The sequence below is a fragment of the Mirounga angustirostris genome, unplaced genomic scaffold, assembly GCF_029215605.1.
Source record: "Mirounga angustirostris isolate CCGP_5_RB_7025 unplaced genomic scaffold, mMirAng1.0.hap1 SCAF_12, whole genome shotgun sequence".
Lineage (NCBI taxonomy): Eukaryota > Metazoa > Chordata > Mammalia > Carnivora > Phocidae > Mirounga > Mirounga angustirostris.
This window is the reverse complement of record NW_026991720.1, coordinates 103,363,473-103,384,598: the sequence shown is the minus strand read 5'-3', so window position 1 is coordinate 103,384,598 and position 21,126 is coordinate 103,363,473. Positions and strand designations below refer to the sequence as shown.

General features: G+C 46.5%; 1 protein-coding gene across 1 annotated transcript in view; it reads left to right on the top strand.

Moving 5' to 3' along the window:
* Positions 1 to 3,096: 3,096 nt before the first annotated feature.
* Positions 3,097 to 21,126, top strand: part of ABCA13 (ATP binding cassette subfamily A member 13) — a 379,838-nt gene continuing 361,808 nt past the window's right edge. Inside the window, exon 1 of the mRNA XM_064575492.1 lies at positions 3,097 to 3,165. Coding sequence (XP_064431562.1) covers positions 3,097 to 3,165 — 69 coding nt within the window. The remainder of the gene's footprint in view (positions 3,166 to 21,126) is intronic.

Sequence of the window (21,126 nt, the reverse complement as noted above, 5' to 3'; positions counted from 1 at the left end):
ACGACTGAGCCACCCAGGCACCCTGAACCTTAAAGTTTCTAAAGAGGCCTTAATGGGGTTCAGTCGCCTGCACCCTATGGATGGTCTCAGCACCCATCCCTCTCTCAGGACCGTGTCCTTGGGGCAGCCTCTGGGAGCGGAGGAGGCAAATGGGATGCACGTTCCCGGAACAGGGAGGGAGTGAGGAGTTTCCAAAGGCCGGGGTCCAGCTGGCTGGTCAGCCGGCGGTCCCGTCCTCTGGATGACTCCTCCAGCCAGCTGGTGCTCAGGTCGTGACCTCTGTGTGCACGTGTGCGTGCCCGTCCCTGTGTGTGGGGGTGCCTTCGACACTGTGGTGAGAGCAGGAAGGTGCTCGGGGCCGGACCCCATGGAGTGCACCGTGTCCGCCTACCCCAGCAGGTAAGCTAAGCAGCAGCCGCTGGGGAGGAGGCCTTGGCTTTGGCTCCCCTGAGTTGAGGGCTTGAGCAGCCACTGCCTGATGTCACAGGAGTCAGGGTGTGACAGTTTACAAAGCAGGTGACACCTCATGAAGAAGGAAGGTGGTCAGGAGTCGGGTTCCAAGTGCAGACCCGTCCAGGCACCGTATGTTTAGGTGAGCCTGGCTGTGAGCTGGGAGGAGATGGGTGGTGAAATGCACTAAAAAAAAAATCATGTATTGACCTGAAATTCACATAACCTAGAATCGGCCATTTGAAAGTGACCTATCAGTACATTCCCATTGTTGTACAACCCTCGCTTCTCCCTCGTTCCCAAAACATTTCCTTCTCTCCACAGGCAAACCTGCAGGGCACCCGGCTGGCGTGCGACTCTTGATCTCGGGGTCCTGAGTTCCAGCCCCATGTTGGGCGTAGAGATTACATAAAAATAAAATTTTCAGGGCGCCTGGGTGGCTCAGTCGTTGAGCATATGCCTTCGGCTCAGGTCATGACCCCAGGGTCCTGGGATCAAGCGCCGCGTCGGGCTCCCTGCTCGGCAGGAAGCCTGCTTCTCCCTCTCCCTGCTTGTGTTTCTGCTCTCGCTAACTCTCTCTCTGTCAAATAAATATATAAAATCTTCAAAAAAAAAAAAAAAGAAAAGAAAAGAAAAGAAAAAGAAAAAAAAATCTTCAAAGGGAAACCCACACCTACTTAAAGTTTCTCTGATTGGTCCCTCCCTCCCCAGGCCCTGGCACCCGCCAGCCTGCTTTCTGTGCATGGATTTATCTATTCCGGATGTTTCCATCCATGTGGAGCATCCAGCATGGGTCATTTCCACACCATTTGGCTATTGTGAATAGTGCTGGGATGAGTATGAGTGCACATGCTCTTGTTTGAGTCCCTGCTTTGAATGATTTGGGGTATATACCTAAGACCAGAGACACTAAAGTGTACTTTAGAGGGGCGCCTGGGTGTCTCAGTTGGTTAGGCATCGGGTTCTTGGTTTCCGCTCAGGGCGTGATCTCAGGGTCGTGGGATCGAGCCCCGTGTCAGGCTCCACGCTCAGTGCAGAGTCTGCTTGAGATTCTCTCTCTTTCCCCCTCTGCACACCCCTCCTGCATGCACGCACGTGCTCTCTTCCGCTGAAATGAAATAAAATGAAATGTACTTCTTGAATTTTGGAAAACTGTTATGTGTAGTGACCCATCCTCTTGGGAACACTTGTGCTAGGAATACTACACTCGTGCGTCCTCCCACGAAAGCAGGGCATGCAATTGTGCACGTCTACGCAAAAAACAAAACAAAACAAAACAAAAAAAACTGTTACAAACGTAAAATGGAAAAACACACACACACACATACAAACCCATAGCTGGGGGCTTTTCCTTGTACTGGAGTTTTAAAAAGATGGGGACAGTCCCTGTGATGTAAAGCGTTGTGTTGTCTGTGGAGGGAGTCAAGAGTAGCGAGGCTTAGGGAACAGGATGGGGCTGGAGGGCTGAAGGCCAAGGGCGATGGGGCACGCTGGCCTGTGCGCTGCGCCCCACCCCTGCCCGGGCCAGCCTTCCCTCTAGTGCTGCGAAATATGTAACCGATAACAGATGACAGTTTTTAAACCAGGTTCTTTTAAAAAATAGGTCGATGGGATAATTGAGTCAATCCCTTTGCTGAAGCCTGTGACCCTGTTTCCTGTTGCAAAAGCCACTGATGGAGCATTCTTGGCTTGTGCAAGTCGCTTTAGGGCATGGAAGACCACAAGGTGCTGGTTGCCTGACATTCCCCTGACCACAACTGGGGGCAACAGGAACCCGGGAGCCTCGGCCTCTGGGACGATGGAGCAACCTATGCCCTGCTGAATCCAGCAGGCTGCTTGACAAGGTAACGTGTGCAAGACTCACCCGGCCCGAGGGACCCACAGGCTTGCAGAGTCCTGCCAGCTCAGAGAAGGTGCCAGAGAGCCCCCGCCGTGGCTGCTCATGGCGCTTGGCCATCAGCCTTTCTCCCAGGGCTGCGGTGATCAAGGGCAGACGGGAGAGAGGCTGGCCCGTCCTGTCTCAGCAAGTCATCTAGGGTTTGCTCACCGGCTGGAGGGAAGGCTGATGGGACCCCTGCTGAGCCTCCTTCAGGAAGCACGGACCCCTTGGGGGACAGCCCGGCTGACCTTGAACTTAACCACCCCTGCTCTGTCTGCGGGGAGACCCACGCGGCTTCCATCTCTTTTCCCTCTGATTCCCTGCCAGGGGGCCTCCAAAATGGAAAAGGTTCTGGTTGATGACTCGTGTGATAGCTGAAGTGTCGGGGGCTGGGGGTGGGGGAGGAAGAATTCCAGGCAGTTCACATCAGGGCCGAGGGGGTCCGCGTGACTGTGAGCGCCGCCCTGCTTCCCGCCGCTCGCCGGAGCCCTGTGCGCTCTTGGAACCGTGTGCGCACGCGGGAAAGGGCCCGAGGCTGCCCCCAGTAACCCAACCCTCCCAACAGTGGGCAGCCCGTGAAAAGGAAAGGTTTCTCAACAGAACAGAACAAGAGGGACATTCGATGCCCGCCGTGCTCGGCCACCAGTAATCTGTCTTGCATCACTCACTTTTGTTGGGATTGACTAATGCGCGCCCGGCCTTCGCCCGGATCTGCAGATATAAGCCCGGGCTTCTCTGGCTTCCTGACCGAGAGGAGGAGGGCGGGCATGGGTACGGCTGGGCGCCAGTTTGCAGCCCTGCTCTGGAAGAACTGGCTCTGCAGACTCAGGCATCCGGTGAGTGCGGCAGGCCTGCCCCGGGGTTCCCGGGGGAGGGTGAGGCGCAGGGATCCAGGAGATGGAGGAGATGCAGGGCTGATGTGGCCTGCCTGCCCCACCCTGCAGGGAATAGGGGGGAGGCTGCCTTAAAGGCCAGAAGAGCCGAACTGTCACAACCAGTCTGCACCGTCTTGTCAGAAAAGGGCTAATTGGGAAAAACTCAAAAAAAAATTAAAGGTGGAATTTGAACCATAATTAGTGTTTCCGGGCCTCTGCAGATGCCTCTGGTGGAAGGCACAAGGGCCTAAATACTATGTTACAGGTAAGGACCCCATGACCCCAGAGCTGGTATGGGGCATCCACTCGCTGTTCATTCTTGGCTTATTGGAGCTCTATCCAAATGATACTGCGAGGCGCTCCTCAGGGGTTTGGAATGGCTCAAACCAGCCTTGTGCTAATGTTACATAAACACCCTCTAAGTATACGTTTTAACGATGCAGAAGTAGCCTGCTTATCACTCTGGCGACCTCTGCTTTATTTCTAACTGCGCCAGATTAAAATGAACACATACCAATGTCATTTCCAGCAGAAATAGATCTGCAGTCGTTTCTACAGACTTTGCAGATTTTAAGGCCCACACAGCCTGTGGGGTTTTCCTGCTGACCCACTCTTCTCTTTGAAGACATTCAGTAACTGACACTGAATTTCATTTTGCCGATTTCTCATTATCCAGAACATTCTTGAGACCTTGAAAGGTGTTTTCTTTCTCGTGCAGGGGCCTTCAGGATTCGCACGACTTTGGTGGGAAATTTGATTGCACCAAAGTTTTAAGATCAGGAACCAACAAGCGAGGCTTCTGGTCTTTATTGTTAGTACTTGGGGTCTGCGTAGGTGTTTTTCAATTTATGAATCTATTTTACTGACGTATAGGTTTTGAGGAACTGAGCCTATGTTTCTAAGAAAGAATGTCTCTGGGTGAAAGTTAATTGGCCAGGTACCACAATTCCTGCTTTTTGTATATCAGCTCAGAGGGGCAGGGACCAGGACCGTCTACCCTGCAGCCTCAGGTGCTTTGATGGTTTAAACATAGTCATGGTGATTAATGCTGCTGAGATGAGCATGCTTATCAGATAGAAATACACAACTCACTGATTTATCTGGCGACGGCTCATTTAAGTGCTGTCCTGCATCCCATCCTTCTTTGCCTTGTTTTTCTCTGTAGTATTTTTCACCTTACAACATACCACCAATTTACTTGCTTGTTACCTTGCTCTGGAGCCCGCCTGGCTATCTCAGATCCCCGGGAGCGGGGAGTTTTAGTCTGATTTGTTTGCCGATATATTCCCTAGCGCCTAGAGGGTACCTGGCACGCAACAGGTGTTCAATAAATATTGGCTGAAAGAGCAAAGTAAGAAAGGAATACAGGATTTATGGCATCTCTGCTGGGTGCTAGATGCTAGGTGGCCAGATAAACGTGTACCCTGCCCTCAAGGAGCTGGAGCTCAGGACCCGGAATAGCAGTGGGACGAATTACCTATTTAATGAGCTCCTTCTGGAGAAAAATCCTACAGGTGTCCCTGCACAAAAGGGAAATGATACTTGCACAAAGGTATTTAGCACTGCACTGCTTAGATGAGTAACATCACAGGGCGTAGACACCACAGGGTCTAGAACCGATGTTTCCGTAGTAAATAAGGAGCGGGCACTGTTTGTAGGACGAACGCACTGGAAGGAACCATGATCAGGGAAATGCAGATCGAAATCTCGTGCCATTTTTATATTTTCTGATCTTATATATGTGCAATTTTACATTTCATCTTCATTTCATTGTATTTTATTATTGTAGTTCTTTTATTTTTTTATTTTTTCAGAGATTTTATTTCTTTATTTGAGAGAGAGAGAGAGAGATAGCGAGAGAGAACAAGAGCGGGGAGGAGGGGTGAAGCTGGTTTGATGCTGAGCAGGGAGCCCAATGTGGGACTCGATCTCAGGACCCCGGGATCAGGACTTGAGCCAAAGGCAGACACTCAACCAACCAAGCCACCCAGCTGCCCCTGTTGTAGTTCTTTTAGAAAATGTTTTATTATGGACACTTGAGACAGAGAAAAATAGAATAGTGTAGAATGGATGAGTAATACCTCTCATCTTTATCTTCATACTTAGCTTCATAGATTGCTGACTTTCTATTCTTTTTTTTTTTTTAAAGATTTTTATTTATTTATTTGTCAGAGAGAGGGGGGAGCAGCAGAGGGAGAGGGAGAAGCAGGCTCCCCACTGAGCAGGGAGCCCGATGCGGGACTCGATCCCAGGGCCCTGGGATCATGACCTGAGCTGAAGGCAGATGCTTCACGACTAAGCCACCCAGGCGTCCCTGACTTTCTATTCTTCTTGGGGGAAAAATGACTTGAGATTTTTTTTTTTTTTTTTTTGACAGAGAGAGACACAGCAAGAGAGGGAACACAAGCAGGGGGAGTGGGAGAGGGAGAAGCAGGCTTCCCGAAGAGCAGGGAGCCCGATGCTGGGCTCGATCCCGGGACCCTGGGACCATGACCTGAGCTGAAGGTAGACTCTTAATGACTGAGCCACCCAGGCGCCCCGGAAAAATGACTTGAAATAGAAGAATGTTTTTATAACTATTTTAATACCACTTATTTTTTTTCTCCCAATTTTTATCTGTTGCACAAAGGGCACTGTAACAATGAGGAACGCTTTAAAAACCCTCTCAAAATGTCATTATCCTAATACGTCTGCTACTTCTTTGGTCTTTTCTTGTCATTAGGCATACGTAATGTGATATTTTTACATAATGAAAATCGTAGCCTTTTGCTTTTTGCTTTCACTTAGCATGGAAGCTTAATGTTTCGAAAGTTTCTGTTTGGTCTTCATCTTTATAGGTTTTACCGCAAAATAGTTCATCAGTTGGATGTACATAATTTTTTTTAAGATTTTATTTATTTGACAGAGAGAGAGAGAGAACAAGTAGGCAGAGTGGCAGGCAGAGGGAGAGGGAGAAGCAGGCTCCCTGCTGAGCAGGGAGCCCGATGCAGGACTCAATCCCGGGACCCTGGGATCATGACCTGAGCCAAAGTCAGATGCTTACCCTACTGAGCCACCCAGGCGCCCTGGATGCACATAATTTATTTAAATGTTTCCTTATGCTGGATAGTCAGGTTCCTCCTGGTTCTTACTGTTGGGCATGACATACTTATTCTGTATGAGGGACACATCTTCTGCTAGGTCATTTCTCTTGAATGAATTTCCTGGAGCTGGTTTCTGGGTCAGAGGCGAGGGCACTGGCTGGGCACGTCCAGAGCAAGAGCCCCCAGGAGCGCCCACCTGGGCCGTTTCCAAGCAACCTGGCCAACATTAGCAAATGGCCACTGGCCACATGAATTTATATATGTGCTTTTGCATTTCATATTAACTGTAAATGAATCTGATGCATCGCTTCTCCCTTTAATAATTTAATAACAACAGCAAAAAGAAAGAATGGGATATCTCCTTGTTCTGCAACTTTGGGGGGTTTCCGTGTTTTGTTAAGAGGGGGGCCAACCTGTCACCCATGCAGGTGGATGGCACTGCTCCCCCAGTCTGCCCCTCAATCGCGGAGTGGAGACTGTTCTCGGGGTCTCCTGTGTGTCTTAAAATCAAACTCTCTGCTCTGCGTTTCTAGTTTCCCTCTCCTTTAATGAAAACTGTTGCAAACCTTTGGGGTTTGGTGAACTTTTACTGAAGCCTTGGGCTAGCGGGGGGGGGGGGGGTGGCCTGGAGCATTTGAATGTAAGGACAGCATTGTCCTAGAACACCCGTGGTCCACTCCCAACTGGGGGCCAGAGGGGGCTGACGGAAATCACAAAACTCCACCAGCCACCTAGTCAAAGAGGAACCCACTTTCGCCTGTTGACAGACCCACTCCTAACCCAGAGCCCTCCCTGCCCATGAGGCACTGTGTTCTTGCTTTCAAGGACCACGTATGTGGCAGAATGCACACTTGCTTCTAGACACAGACAAGGGTGATGGGGTCTTCACCGGAGCTGGCTCCTTCTGGCCTAGCTCCCAGGAAGCCCCGAGGCTGAGTTAGCTCCCCACCCGTGGGCTCTCCACTCAGTGCAGAGCCAGACTCGAACTTGTCCCCACTCCCACGGGAGAGCCCCTAGGAAGCCCACCCCACCCCCGGGCTGAGTCCCTTAGGGCTGGTCCTTGAAACCATGGTCTGGGAAACCCCTCTTCTTCTTTTTTTTTTTAAATTTTATTCTTATGTTAATCCCCATACATTACATCATTAGTTTTAGATGAAGTGTTCCATGATTCATTGTTTGTGCACAACACCCAGTGCTCCATGCAGTGCATGCCCTCCTCAATACCCACCACCAGGCTAACCCATCCTCCCACCCCCCTCCCCTCTAGAACCCTCAGTTTGTTTTTCAGAGTCCATCGTCTCTCATGGTTCATCTACCCCTCCGATTTCCCCCGCTTCATTCTTCCCCTCCCACTTCCTTCTTCTTTTTTTTTTTCTTAACATATATCGCATTATTTGCTTCAGAGGTACAGATCTGAGATTCAACAGTCTTGCACAATTCACAGCGCTTACCAGAGCACACACCCTCCCCAGTGTCCATCACCCAGTCACCCCATCCCTCCCAACCCCCACCACTCAAGCAACCTTCAGTTTGTTTCCTGAGATTAAGAATTCCTCATATCAGTGAGGTCATATGATACATGTCTTTCTCTGTTTGACTTATTTCACTCAACATAATACCCTCCAGTTCCATCCACGTCACTGCAAATGGCAAGATCTCATTCCTTTTGATGGCTGCATAATATTCCACTGTGTATATATACCACATCTTCTTTATCCATTCATCTGTCGATGGACATCTTGGCTCTTTCCACAGTTTAGCTATTGTGGACATTGCTGCTATAAACATCGGGGTGCACGTACCCTTTCAGATCCCTACTTTTGTATCTTTGGGGTAAATACCCAGTAGTGCAATTGCTGGATCATATGGTAGCTCTATTTTCAACTTTGTGAGGAACCTCCATACTGTTTTCCAGAGTGGCTGCACCAGCTTGCATTCCCACCAACAGTGTAGGAGGGTTCCCCTTTCTCCGCATCCCCGCCAACATCTGTCGTTTCCTGACTTGTTAATTTTAGCCATTCTGACTGGTGTGAGGTGGTATCTCATTGAGGTTTTGATTTGGATTTCCCTGATGCTGAGCGATATTGAGCACTTTTTCATGTGTCTGTTGGCCATTTGGATGTCTTCTTTGGAAAAATGTCTATTCATGTCTTCTGCCCATTTCTTGATTGGATTCTTTGTTCTTTGGGTGTTGAGTTTGATGAGTTCTTTATAGATTTTGGATACTAGCCCTTTATCTGATATGTCATTTGCAAATATCTTCTCCCATTCTGTTGGGGAAACCCCTCTTCTGGTTTCACATATGAAGAACCAATTCTCAAGCCGAGCTTCAATGACTGCAGACCTCAGAGCTGTTGTATGTATGTGCGTGTGTGTTTTCCTTTCATGAGATCTTCGAGTTTTTGTCCACCCCTGCACGTAGGTGCTACCAACCTAACCTAGTGTCCCAGCATAATTTCCCTTTGGAAACAGCATGCTGGCCCTGATTCTGTATTTTTCTGACCTTGCAAGAAATTTTAGCTATCAAGTCCCAGGAGTAAAGTAGGTCTTATTTCTTTTGGAAATTGTTTCGGTCTTAGAGACTGATGCTGGCTGGTTTTGTATAATTACAACTTACCCATTATTTGTTGCCCGATTCGCTATAAAGGTCTACAAGAGTGTTCATTGGAACCGGAGTGTCAAAGGTTCAGAGCTGACCGCTTTGCTAGGCAGGTTGGAAAAAAGATCAAAGGTTGGCTCCTGGCAGCATGCTATAGTTGTATATATATATTTTTAAATAGCGGAATAGGGGTGCCTCACTGGCTTAGTCGGTGGGGCACGTGACCCTAGATCTCGGGTTGTGAGTTCGAGCCTGCTGGGTGTAGAGATTATGTAAAGATAAAATCTTCATTTTTTTAATTCTAATTTTTGAAAGATTTTATTTATTTGAGAGAGTGTGAGCGCATACAAGATTTGGGGAGGGCAGAGGGAGAAGTGGACTCCCCACTGAGCAGAGAGCCCCACTTGGGGCTCGATCCCAGGACCCTTGGGACTATGACCCAAGTCAAATGCTGACGCTTAACCGACTGAGCCACCCAGGTGCCCCTAAAGATAAAAATCTTTATAAAAATATAGCAGAATAGCTTTATATTAGAGGAGATGAGACAGTTCAGAAGTTCAAACATGAACTCTATGAACAGACGGATGTTGGAAGTGCTACTGAAGGGGTCATAGATATAATGACCTACATGTGGTTTCGTGGATGAAAAATTAAAGAAAAGTCACTGCCGTGGAATCTTGGTGCTGAAAAGAGGTGGCTGAGATTCATTTACCACTGTTGTCTCGTTGGGAGGCCGGATTTGTCAAAGCGAGGCCTCCCCTGTCGCCTGGAAGGCAGTTGGGGTGCCTCGGTGCCAGCCCGGGGAAGTGTCTCGGTCTGCGCGGGCTGCCTTTGCAAACCCCACAGCCAGGCCGGGCCCGCGGACACCCACCGTCTCAGATCCCAGTCTACAAGCTGGAGAACAAGAGTGTCTGTGGTCCACCTCAGTGCAGGGGCTGGCGGAATGATGGTGAGCTCCTGGGTGGAGGGAAGTCCCCCACGGTGGGACCGTAAGGAAGAGCAGGCTCTGGCATTTTCCACGGTCTGTCCATGTCCGAGCCCAGGACCTCTGGCCTCGGTGGGCTCTGGCTCCTCAGGAGGCCCTGGGGTGCTCTCACGGTAGGACCTGGGCCTCTCGAGCCAGGTCCAGGACACAGCCCGCTGGCCCTTCCTCGCCCCAGATGGCAGTCAGGGTGGCAACAGCCCTCCCTCCTTGCTAAGCTTGCGCTCAGCCGAATGGACAGCGTGTGGGGCTCTGACTGTTTGGATGTCCCTGGGGTCAGGGCATCTTTGCTGCCTGCCTCTGAGCAGTGACCCCCAGGAGACCTCCACCCATGCACCCTAGAGCTACAGACCAGGCATTGCTCCCAAGATGGGGAGAGGGAGTCAGAGTGTCCTTGGACCTTGCCACCGTCCCCAGCAGTGACAGGCAAATCCACGTGTCCCTGCAAACAGCCCTAGACAGCCTACACGGCGTGCTCTCCCTCTGGCTGGCACGCTGTCTCCGGCAGGTGAACAGGTGAGCTGGTGAGCCGGCGGCCCTGAGCCCCGGCAGGGGGTGGGGGGGAAGCTGGCCATCACTGAAGTTCACTGAGGGTCACCGAGGGTCACTCAGGTGTGTCTCAGCTTACTCAGAGCAGTGGTCCAGGAAAAGCAGTTCTGAAATCGAATTACTGAAAAGCAAACATCATTTTGTATCTTTAGAGGGGGGCAGGCTGTGTGGGTTTGTTTGCTTTGTTCCTGGTCATAATCGTGATGTCAGCAGGGCCTTTTCTTTCATTTTGATGGATCTTCAAGTGCTTCGGATTCCTCCGAGCTGGTCTCAGGGTGCTCGGGATGGAATAGAGCGCCACACAGACCAGCTCTGAAGGGCAGGGGGCACTCTTTCTGTAAACAAAGTGTTTTATCTTATTCACAGTTTTGCTCGCTGTGGGCGTTCTGCTCCGCATCAAGGCCCAAGTTTAAGAACGCAAGAATATCCAGTCTTTTTTTTTTTAGATTTTATTTATTTATTTGAGAGAGAGTGAGCACAAGCAGGGGGAGCAGCAGAGGGGGAGGGAGAAGCAGGCTCCCTGTTGAGCATGGAGCCCATTGAAGACTCGATCCCAGGACCCTGGGATCATGACCTGAGCAGAAGGCAGACGCTAAATGGACTGAGCCACCCAGCTGCCCCTAGTCCTGGGAGATTTTATTTAGAGTGGTGAATTTGTGTGGCTTCCATGAAAAACAAAAACAAAAACAAAAGCAACAACAACCAAACAACCAAAAACCAAAAAGCAGAGCCCTCTTCCTTTCCGGACAGGTGTTTCCTCCTTACTCAGGAATGTGGGTCTTACTGGGAAACCTGGAGTTTCCCTGGTTTATTTACTTTGACCTCAGGTAAGACTGGGTTTCCAATGACAAGGAAGGTTGACCAAACCAAACCCAACCAACTTCCTGGTAACGATAACTCCAGAGACCAGGGACAAGGGGCACCTCAGGCTTGTTTTACGAGGTTGTATTGGAGGCCCCGGCTGTGTCCTGGGAACCACATAAACTGGGGAGCACATTCATTTTGTCACCCTGGGGCTCTGAGGTCAGCTCTGCGTTTGCCACCCAGCTGCGTCTGCCCCCCTTGCCTGCCGCCTATTTCCCGTGGCTGAATCACCGCTCACCCGAGGGAGGGACACCACTGCGTCCAGTCCCACCTGGTTACTGGTGTCCTGGAGCAGGTAGCCGGGGCTTGTCCCCACATGGGGCTCACAGGCACGTGCCCCTTGTGGGTTCGAAGCTGGAGGTCCTGGCAGAGCCTAACCTGTGCACCTGAGAGCTCCGTTTGGAAAACAACCACTCAGGGCCGAGGGGGAAGAAGCAAGGAGGTGTGTGTCCTCCACCCATCCTGTCCTCTGTCCCAGACTTAGGGATCCCGTCTGTGTGTGGGACTCGTGAGGCTGCTAGGAGGGACCCACATGGAAGGTCAGACAGTGTTGTGTGTGCCCTCGGGGCGGGGGCGCCTGGGAGCACGGAGTCTTTCCTCAGCCCCAAACACAGAAATGTTAGAATACATTCCACACAGTGATATGTCTCAGCCGAAAGGCACTCAAACTACCTTCCATTGCTACGGGTCATGCTACCCGCCGACCGACTTCCTTTCAGAAGGGATGTGCAGGTCACATGGGGCCAACTGGTGTGTCTGGTGCTGTGTCCTCCCGGCCCATGGTGGTGGGTGCGTGTGGTCTCTGCTAGCCGACTTCATCCACGTCCAGTGGCATATAAATTGCCCACAGGGGCACCCATCCAGCTCAGTCGGTGGAGCGTGCGACTCTTAAATCTTGGGGTGGTGAGTTCGAGCCCCACGTTGGGGGTAGAGAGAACTTAAAAATAAAATCTTAAAAAAAATAATAAACTGCCCATCAAATTCTTTTCCAGTTTTGTAATTAGGAGGCTGGTGATTTTCTCCGGTGGGTGTGTGTGTGTGTGTTTTTAAGATTTTATTTATTTATTTGACAGAGAGAGACACAGTGAGAGCAGGAACACAAACAGGGGGAGTGGGAGAGGGAGAAGCAGATTCCCCACTGAGCAGGGAGCCTGATGTGGGGCTCGATCCCAGGACCCTGGGATCATGACCTGAGCCGGAGGCAGATGCTTAACAACTGAGCCACCCAGGCGCCCCTGCAAGAAGTATGTTTTATTCACCCACGGTTTGATCAACAGTCTACTTACGTCTAGTTTCACTAGATTTGAATTTACTCTGGTTTGGACTTCCATCTACTTGTGGTTACTCTGTGAAGCTTTAGTTTATCTTTATAAAAATTATATCCGAATTCAAGGGGTCTGATCCGCGCCCCCCACCCCAGGCCAATGGCTCTTCTCTGCCTTGTGGTACCAAAAAGGTTATTTTGCATATATTATGAAACGTGGTCGAGTCTGTTTTTGGACATCCGCGGTAGGCGCCATATGAATGTTTAATGCATGAGCACTGAAAGAAAAGCAACTGTTATTCAATATAAAGCTTAAAAAGCCATAATAGTAAAGAACAAACAAGGGAAGCGAGAGAGCTGGTCCATCTCTTTCCATCCCAGCTAACTCTGCGGCCAGCATAAAGATTTGCATGGGCTCTCTTAGGGAGGGAATTTTGCACGCTGATGGAGAGGTCCTGGGTGTCCCAGCTCCGAAAGGCAATGGATTGAGGCCAACTGGGCTGGTGGTTGCTATTTGGTTTTGACTCGGGCTTTGTTTGGACCTGCTCTTGTTGCACTGTTTTATGGCTAGGACCTCATAATACTTCTGGGAAAGTCTCCTCTTCCGAGAGGCTGGCATCCGGAGGCCCATCCACCCCAAAGAGACACAATAGAATTTCACGCTCTCTACAAAGCCCTTTGTTTCCAAAGATCAGGCAGGAGACTAATTACATGCTTTGCTTCAGCTTCCTTGATATTCTAAACTTGTGATGTTTTCCTCCTCGCCCAGCCAGTGGGTCTCATGACCACCTTCTCCCTCTGAAAAGCTCTTTCCTCTTGATTCATTGGTAATTTTAGTTTTTGTACTGGGGGTGTTTTATTCTTTGTGGTTTTCGGTTGTAACCGAAACCATATGTTGCCCGAGCAACCTGGAGGATTTAAGGATGTGTTTAGTTAAACTCAGCCTGTAGGATGTTCCGTTCAAGTCAGATGGAAAAGGATTTATTTCATGCACAGGCCTGAGGTTCAGTCCACGTTCCATCGCAAATTAGTTCGAGGATACGGAGCAAAATAATGATGATTTCTGTCTCTGATGTGGAAAATTGGCACAAAGTTACCTACCTCTCTGGTTGTTGGAAGGCTAAAATAATGGATGAGCTTGTAGACGGTCCAGGGCTCTGGGTAGGATATGAGGACAGGGCTTGGTCATCCTCATGTGGGCGTCCCCAGAAGAGTCCCACGCACGGGATGCGCACACATACATGTTCTCCATCCTCCCAGAAAGAGACCCGGCCATGTGTGTTTCCCCAGTGCCTGAAACATGCTACACACTTCCGGATGAATGAATGCATGAGTGAATGAACGAATGAAAAAGTATATTGACTTTAGAGGTGCTGGGTGGCTCAGTCAGTTAAGCATCTGCCTTTGGCTCAGGTCATGATCCTGGGGTCCTGGGATCGAGTCCTGCGTCAGGCTCCCCGCTGAACAGGGAGCCTGCTTCTCCCTCTGCCCCTCCCTCCCCACTTTCTGTCATGCTGTCTCCCAAATAAATAAATAAAATTAAAAAAAAGTACCCTGACTTTTATTGCTCCAGTGCACAGTAATTTAATGATCCGTTCTCCTATTTTTTTTTTTTTTGCATGACTTCCATTTTTTTTTCATTCACAAATAATGGAAGCATTGTTGAGGACACCTCTTTTTTTTTTTCTTTTAAAGATTTTATTTATCTGAGAACGTGCGAAAGCGAGAGAGATCACAGAGGGAGAGGGAGAAGCAGACTCTCTACTGAGCAGGAAGCCTGATGCAGGACTCGATCCCAGAACCCTGGGATCATAACCTGAGCCGAAGACAGATGCTTAATGACGACTGAGCCACCCAGACACCCCCCCTTTTTTATTAAATTGATATTTAGAGACCACAATATGAGTGCTCAGATTCTCACTGTTATTGGATTAGTCTTGAGGCCTTTGTGGTAAACTGAGTTGGAAATGTGCATTTTTATGTATAAAATATACCGTAAGTTTATACATTCTACTTGAGCACACCTCTTGATTCACGTATGTAATTACCTTCTCAAAAACGATTAGCTTGAGGGCGCCAGGGTGGCTCAGTTGGTTGGGCAACTGCCTTCGGCTCAGGTCATGATCCTGGAGTCCCGGGATCGAGTCCCGCATCGGGCTCCCTGCTCGGCAGGGAGTCTGCTTCTCCCTCTGCCCCTCACCCCTCATGCTCTCTCTCTCTCATTCTCTCTCTCAAATAAATAAATAAAATCTTTAAAAAAAAAAAAACGATTAGCTTGAACCTTTTTTGTTTTTGTTTTTATTTAAAGATTTTATTTATTTATTTATTTTAGAGAGAGCGAGCGAGCACATGGACGGGGGGAGGGGCAGAGGGAGAGAAAATCTCAAGCAGACTCCCTGCTCAGCATGGAGCCTGACACGGGGCTCAATCCCAGGATCCTGAGATCATGACCTGAGCTGAAATCAAGAGTCACATACTCCACCAACTGAGCCAGCCAGGCGCGCCTGTAATTCTCTTTTTGTATTTCTATCACTTGTTGTTTTATATTTCTTGAGGATATTTAATAGGTTTATAAATGCATACAATTATTGCATCTTCCTATCATAGCACGTCTTTTATTGTGTAGTGATAATTTTTCTATATCTGAGAATGTTGTCTTAAAGCCTCTTGTCTGATTTCACCAGCTAATTTTAATATTTACCTTGTATGTCTTTTTCATCTGTCTCTTTTTTAAAGAAATTGTTTTATTTTATTTATTTATTTTTTAAGTAGGCTCCACACTCATTGTGGGGCTTGAACTCACGACCCAGCCATCAAGAGTCAGTGAAGAGTCCCATGCTCTACTGAATGAGCCAAGCAGACACCCCTCTTTTTCATCTCTTTAGTTCAACCAGTCTGTATCCTTATATTCTAATTTTATCTGTTCCAAATAACATAGAGTTTTAACATTTTTTTTAATTTATTTTTTTTTAAGATTTTTTATTTATTTATTTGTCAGAGAGAGACAGTGAGAGAGGGAACACAAGCAGGGGGAGTGGGAGAGGGAGAAGCAGGCTTCCCACTGAACAGGGAGCCCAATGCGGGGCTCGATCCCAGGACCCCAGGATCATGACCTGAGCTGAAGGCAGACGCTTAACGACTGAGCCACTCAGGCGCCCCAACATATAGTTTTTTTAAATCAAGCCTGAAAATCCTTGTCTTTCAAACAGTGAGCTTAATCCAAACATTTATTGAAATCTAAGCCTATTATTTGCAAGTTCCTTTAGCGTTGGTCTCTAGTTGAATAACTTGATTTCTAATTCACTGAACATTTTCTTTCACCATCATTCTTGAGAGGTCATTTCTCTGAGTATGTAATTCTAGATTGACCGAATTTCTCCAAGCAATCTACAGATACTTAATTATCTTCTGGTTTCTTGCTATTGATGAGTCCTTGGCAAGTCTAACCATTCCTCTGAGGTAGTGTGGCTTTATTTCTTGAATTGCTATTGAAATCTCTTCTTGGACTTAGTTGTGGTGAAGGTTTTAAAGTGGATTTGTGTTTCCTGGTAAATTTGTATTTCCTTTATCAATGGATTTGTGTCTTTTGTATGTTCTGGAAAATTCTCAGCCATTTGTTATTTGAATATTGCCTTACCTGCCTTCCCTCTATTCCCCTCGAGGGGACTCTCCTTTATAACTGAATCTTACACTTAAAGATTCAACTTATGACTTTGGTCTTCTCTTTGATTTATTTTTTGTCCCTCTCCTTGTCCCAGTTCTTTGGAGATCACTTTCTGGGAGACCAGCAATGCAACAAAAACCCATGTTCTTGTGGCAAGAGTCCTGTTGTTTCTAGTCTGTGTGTTACCTGAAACGGAAATGATGTTACTGGAATTTAAAATTTGTCCCATTTTTATTTTGGCTGGATTTCATCACCAAGATTTTCCCCCTCGACATTCATGGTCAGTAAATGATCTGTGTTTTTTCTTTTTATGATAGAGAATATATGTGTGTTGGTTTTCACTTAACGGCCATTTTGGTTGGTTATCATGTTTTTATCATACTTCCTTTTTGAATTTCTCCAATCTTGATGCATTGGCATCAGGCACTGAATGTTATTGGGGTATACTTGAGGCTGGACTGATTTTTTCCCTGCTTGTTAGTGAGTTGGTTTTTTCTTCCCCTCTGGATACCTGTGGTATTATTCCTTTCCCTTTGGAGTTCAATAGCCATGGTTCAACTATAGCTTTTTTTCCCCCCTGAAATACAGCATACTCTATCAGTCTTCAGATAAAGTCTTCTCTATTTCTAAGAAGTTCTCCTGTGTTCTATATCTGGGCATAATTTTTGTCATATTTGTTGGATTCTCTACTTCAGGGACGCTCTTCTGTGTTTATGGTCCTACCTTTAAAAGTGTTTTAAAGAAAATCACTGTTCTTTTCTCAAACTGTTTCTCTAATGCAGAAATCAAAATTTAGCTGGCATTTTTTCTCTTTGTGTGGTTTCTAAATCATTCAGAATTCCACGATGATGATTTGGTCATTGCTACGTGTTCCTTAGATCTGCAACCTCTCTTTTCATTTACCATCTTTTTTTTGGAGCTCTTGTTTTCTGAATGTTTGTTCTTATTAAATTGTTTTCCTTTATGAAACAGTTGTGAAGAGATTCTTCATTTTCTTTGTGTTGTTTACTTCCCAGTCATGCTTTATGACTTTGGTTTGCTTATTTGTTTCTTTCCCTCCAGAATATTTAGACAACTGTTTTGCTTTTCCTTTTAATCTGATTCATCCTTGGAGAGCTCAGCCAGGTGTTATATTTGTTCTTGACTCTCTTTCTGATAAATCTGAGACCAGTTTGATTTCTCCTTCAAACTCTATCGCAATCTCTGAGCACACCCTCTGTGTGCCGATTTTCTGCGCAGGAGGGATGGTTGGAACAAGAGTGGAGATGAGTGGGGGGCTCACCCCTCAATGAGATGAGATGCAGACATTATTACACCAGATGGGCTCTGTGCTCTGCTTTGGGGTTCTCATGTTTTAAGCCATGTTCACTGCATCCAGTTGGGGAAATTGTTCTCTAACTCTGGATTCTTTCCACCTGATTATGTGAAGCCCTGGAAAATTCTCCAACAGTCAGGCTCATTGCTCACTTCTCTGTTGCATTTATTGTCCCCAGCCACATTTCCCTGCCTCCTGCTAGAAGAAGGAGAGAGGTGACACCTTTGGAGTGCTCACCCCACAGATGCAGGTGTTGGGGAGGGTTCCGGGATTGCAGGCTGCAGCATTACAGCTTTGGAGTTGCTGGGCTGAGTCAGGACTGAACCGTGGTGGGTTTGCTTGATCTCCAGAGACTTGTCTCTTGGCATTTTTGTAGTTTTTGTATTATAGAAAGACGAGTTGTCTTTCTCCTCCACCTTCTTTTCTTTTTTCTCCCCTTGTTTTGTCTGGGAGGAGAAAACGTCTGTAAGGAAGTTTCAATATTTTACGTGTGTGTGTCTGCGTCTGGAGAGTTAAGGTCTCGGCGGATGCCACTGCCTTTCAGCTGTGTGTTTGGGAACCCAGGAGGGCCATCCATGGAAGTCATGGTGAGGGCCACTGTGGGATGTGGACATTGGTGTGCAGATCTGGGCACTTCTGCCATCTCCTGGTGGGAACTTTCCCTCCTGGGACTCGACTGTGTGGTTGTTGGACTGGGTGATGGCTGTTTCTCGAGCAAGGATGGGTTCCCCAGCTGATTATTTTTCTTGAGAGCCTTGGACAGCACAAGTGCAGTTTGTTTTTGTCTTTCCTAGTGCAGGGAAGCCACTCCTGGTGGGCCTGAGGTGTGGGCCATGGTGGGAAACATTCCCATATAGCAAGGATGGGACTAGAAATGTCAGGCAAGACTCCAGGATAACAAGGACACATGAGAAGAAAAACATGATACAAAAAATGTGATGAGAAAGAGCAGGCTGCCTCTGCAAGCTTCCAGAGAAGTAGTCTCATGAAAGGAGGTGATTCACGCACCCACAATGGGCAGTGACACAGCAGAACCGGGTGTTTTGATACTTCACTTCTGAGCAGACTTATTTCAAATTCGGAACAATGGAAGATTTTTCCCACCTGCGTTTTTCAGAGTGGCCAGTGAGTGGCTTGTGAATAAAGACCTGAGATACAATTTTTTAAAGTTGAACTGGGGTTCTGTTTTATTTCAAGATCTCCAAGAAAATTCTCGATTATACGATGTAGAGTTGTATTTTTTTGACGATGTTATTTCCATTTGAAACGAGATTTCCCATTGATTTAAGGACTGGACAGGTAAATACTTGTAGCTTCACAGCTGCTTAGTGCCTGGTTTAATTTGGCCACGACAAGGTCCCTGAAGTGATGGTGGTCTTTTTGTGTAGGAAGAAAAACACCAAGATGCTAGAAATAAAAAGAGTGATATATTGATTGCATCAGGGATTTTGACAATAAAAAGGCAAATAAGACACTGGAGGAAATATTTGCAATACTTTAAGCCAACAAAGGACCAATTAAGGAATTCCTTAATTCAAAAAGAAAACGGGGGGAAAAAAAAGAAGAAACAGTGATGTACAGATCAGTAGAAAAAAAAAGACAAAAAAAATGCATCGAGAGGGCTCTGAAATAGTAAGACCCCCTCTTTAATGTTAAACCAACTATCGTCAAGCTCTCAACCTGCGGAATATAGAGTTCTGTTTGTGTGTTACTGAGTGTCTAGCCTGTCTCGTGTCTGACTGTAAACTTTTGTAATATATGTATATATACATAAAATAGAAACATGGACGGAAACAGGGAAGAATAAGGAGTTAATGGACAAGGAATTATTATATACTAACCTATGAAAAAATGCTTGACCTAAATAATTAAAGAAAAATGATCAGTCTGATAAAACATGGACTGACATTGAAAAGTTTGTTAATGTCAGGTGCTGCTGAGTGTGTGATTGGAGGGAAGAATGGCTGGTCTAGCTTTTACTGAGGGCATGTTGGTTAGCTATCCAAATTAAAAATCATACACACTTTGACTCAATTATCTCATCTGGCAATGGTACGTCATAAATATACTTAAAAAGTCAGCCAAACATGTGCAGAAAACTCATGATAGTGATGTCCCCAAGCAGAAAACCTTCTAAGTTTCCATAATTAGGTGATAGGTTGAATAAATTAAATTCTACAGTAGATTATTGGGCACTCTTTAAAAACAGTAAGGTAGATCTATAAGTGCTGATATGAAAAATTGTTTCCAAAAACATTAGTTATGCTTATATATTTCTTAAAGATTTATTTATTTGAAAGAGAGAGAGAGAGAGAATGAGCATGCAAGGGGGAGGGGCAGACGGAGAGGGAGAGAGAATCCTAAGCAGATTCTACACTGAGCCAAAATCAAGAGTTGGATGCTTAACTGACTGAGCCACCCAGGTGCCCTGCTTATATATGTTTTTAAAAATGATTCAGAAAACTGTTCAGAGATATTATCCTTTGGGAGAGTGGTTGTATTCTTTCTGTACTTCTTGAATTTCCTAACCATGCATATATGTAATTATTTATAACATCAAAAGTTGTTATAGAAGTCTTGGGTCCAAACCATTTTCTGATTTCTTTATACCTCTCTGTCTTAAAAAAATGGCTATCATGTTATTTAAAAATTTTTAAACCAAAAAAATTAATTATGTATTTATTCTTCTTAATGCTATCAAGTCATTATTGACTTTGGGGCATGCTTTCTGTCTTGCACATTTATATTCAGCCAGAATTAAATAGGGAATCCTCCTCCACCACACCTCTACTCCCATACTTCAGGAAATGATCATTTGTTAACAGAGAATGAACAAGATGACTTGAAAGAAGTGTGGTCTTCTGAGTGTTCTTGACCTCTCTTTCTGGCTTAATTACCATCATTTGAGCAGAGGGTGGCCTCCTGCAGACGCTTTCCCTCTTACCAGACCATATGATATTGGATTCAGTGATCGGTCAGGAACTTTTCATAATGATGCACTTTCTGACACAAGCAGTGTTACCTTATGAACTGCTTCAAAGATGGTGATTTCTTTAATTACAGTGGGGATTGAAACCTTTTCCACCTGTGTTTTGTCTTTATGGCTTTTGGCCACATAAACCCAACCTGGATGCATTTAGATGCTGTTTCCTTACAGGGAAGAATTGGGACAGGCAGCTCAAAGAGCAAAGGAACTGAAGAGATGAGAAGTTCATTTTGGTTCAAAGCGTTGTAACTTGGAGCCTGAAATAACCATCTTTAGTTACTGAGCATCTCTAACTTCCTAACCTGCAGATTTTAGGTTTTTGTTCATGCATTATTGAATGCCTAGCCTGTTTTGTGTCTGGTTATATACTTTTGTATTTGTGGAATGACAGGAGAGGGAGTCTACAGGAGAACATTATCCAATGTAGAATCAAAGGAAGAACGACGACAGTAAGAATAATCTGGTGATAATTGAGGATTTTCTCTTAGTTTTTCACTGGGCTATACCTTGGGTGTTTCTTTCTTTCTTTCTTTCTTTCTTTCTTTCTTTCTTTCTTTCTTTCTTTCTTTCTTTCTTTCTTTCTTTCTTTCTTTTCTTTCTTTCTTTCTTTCTTTCT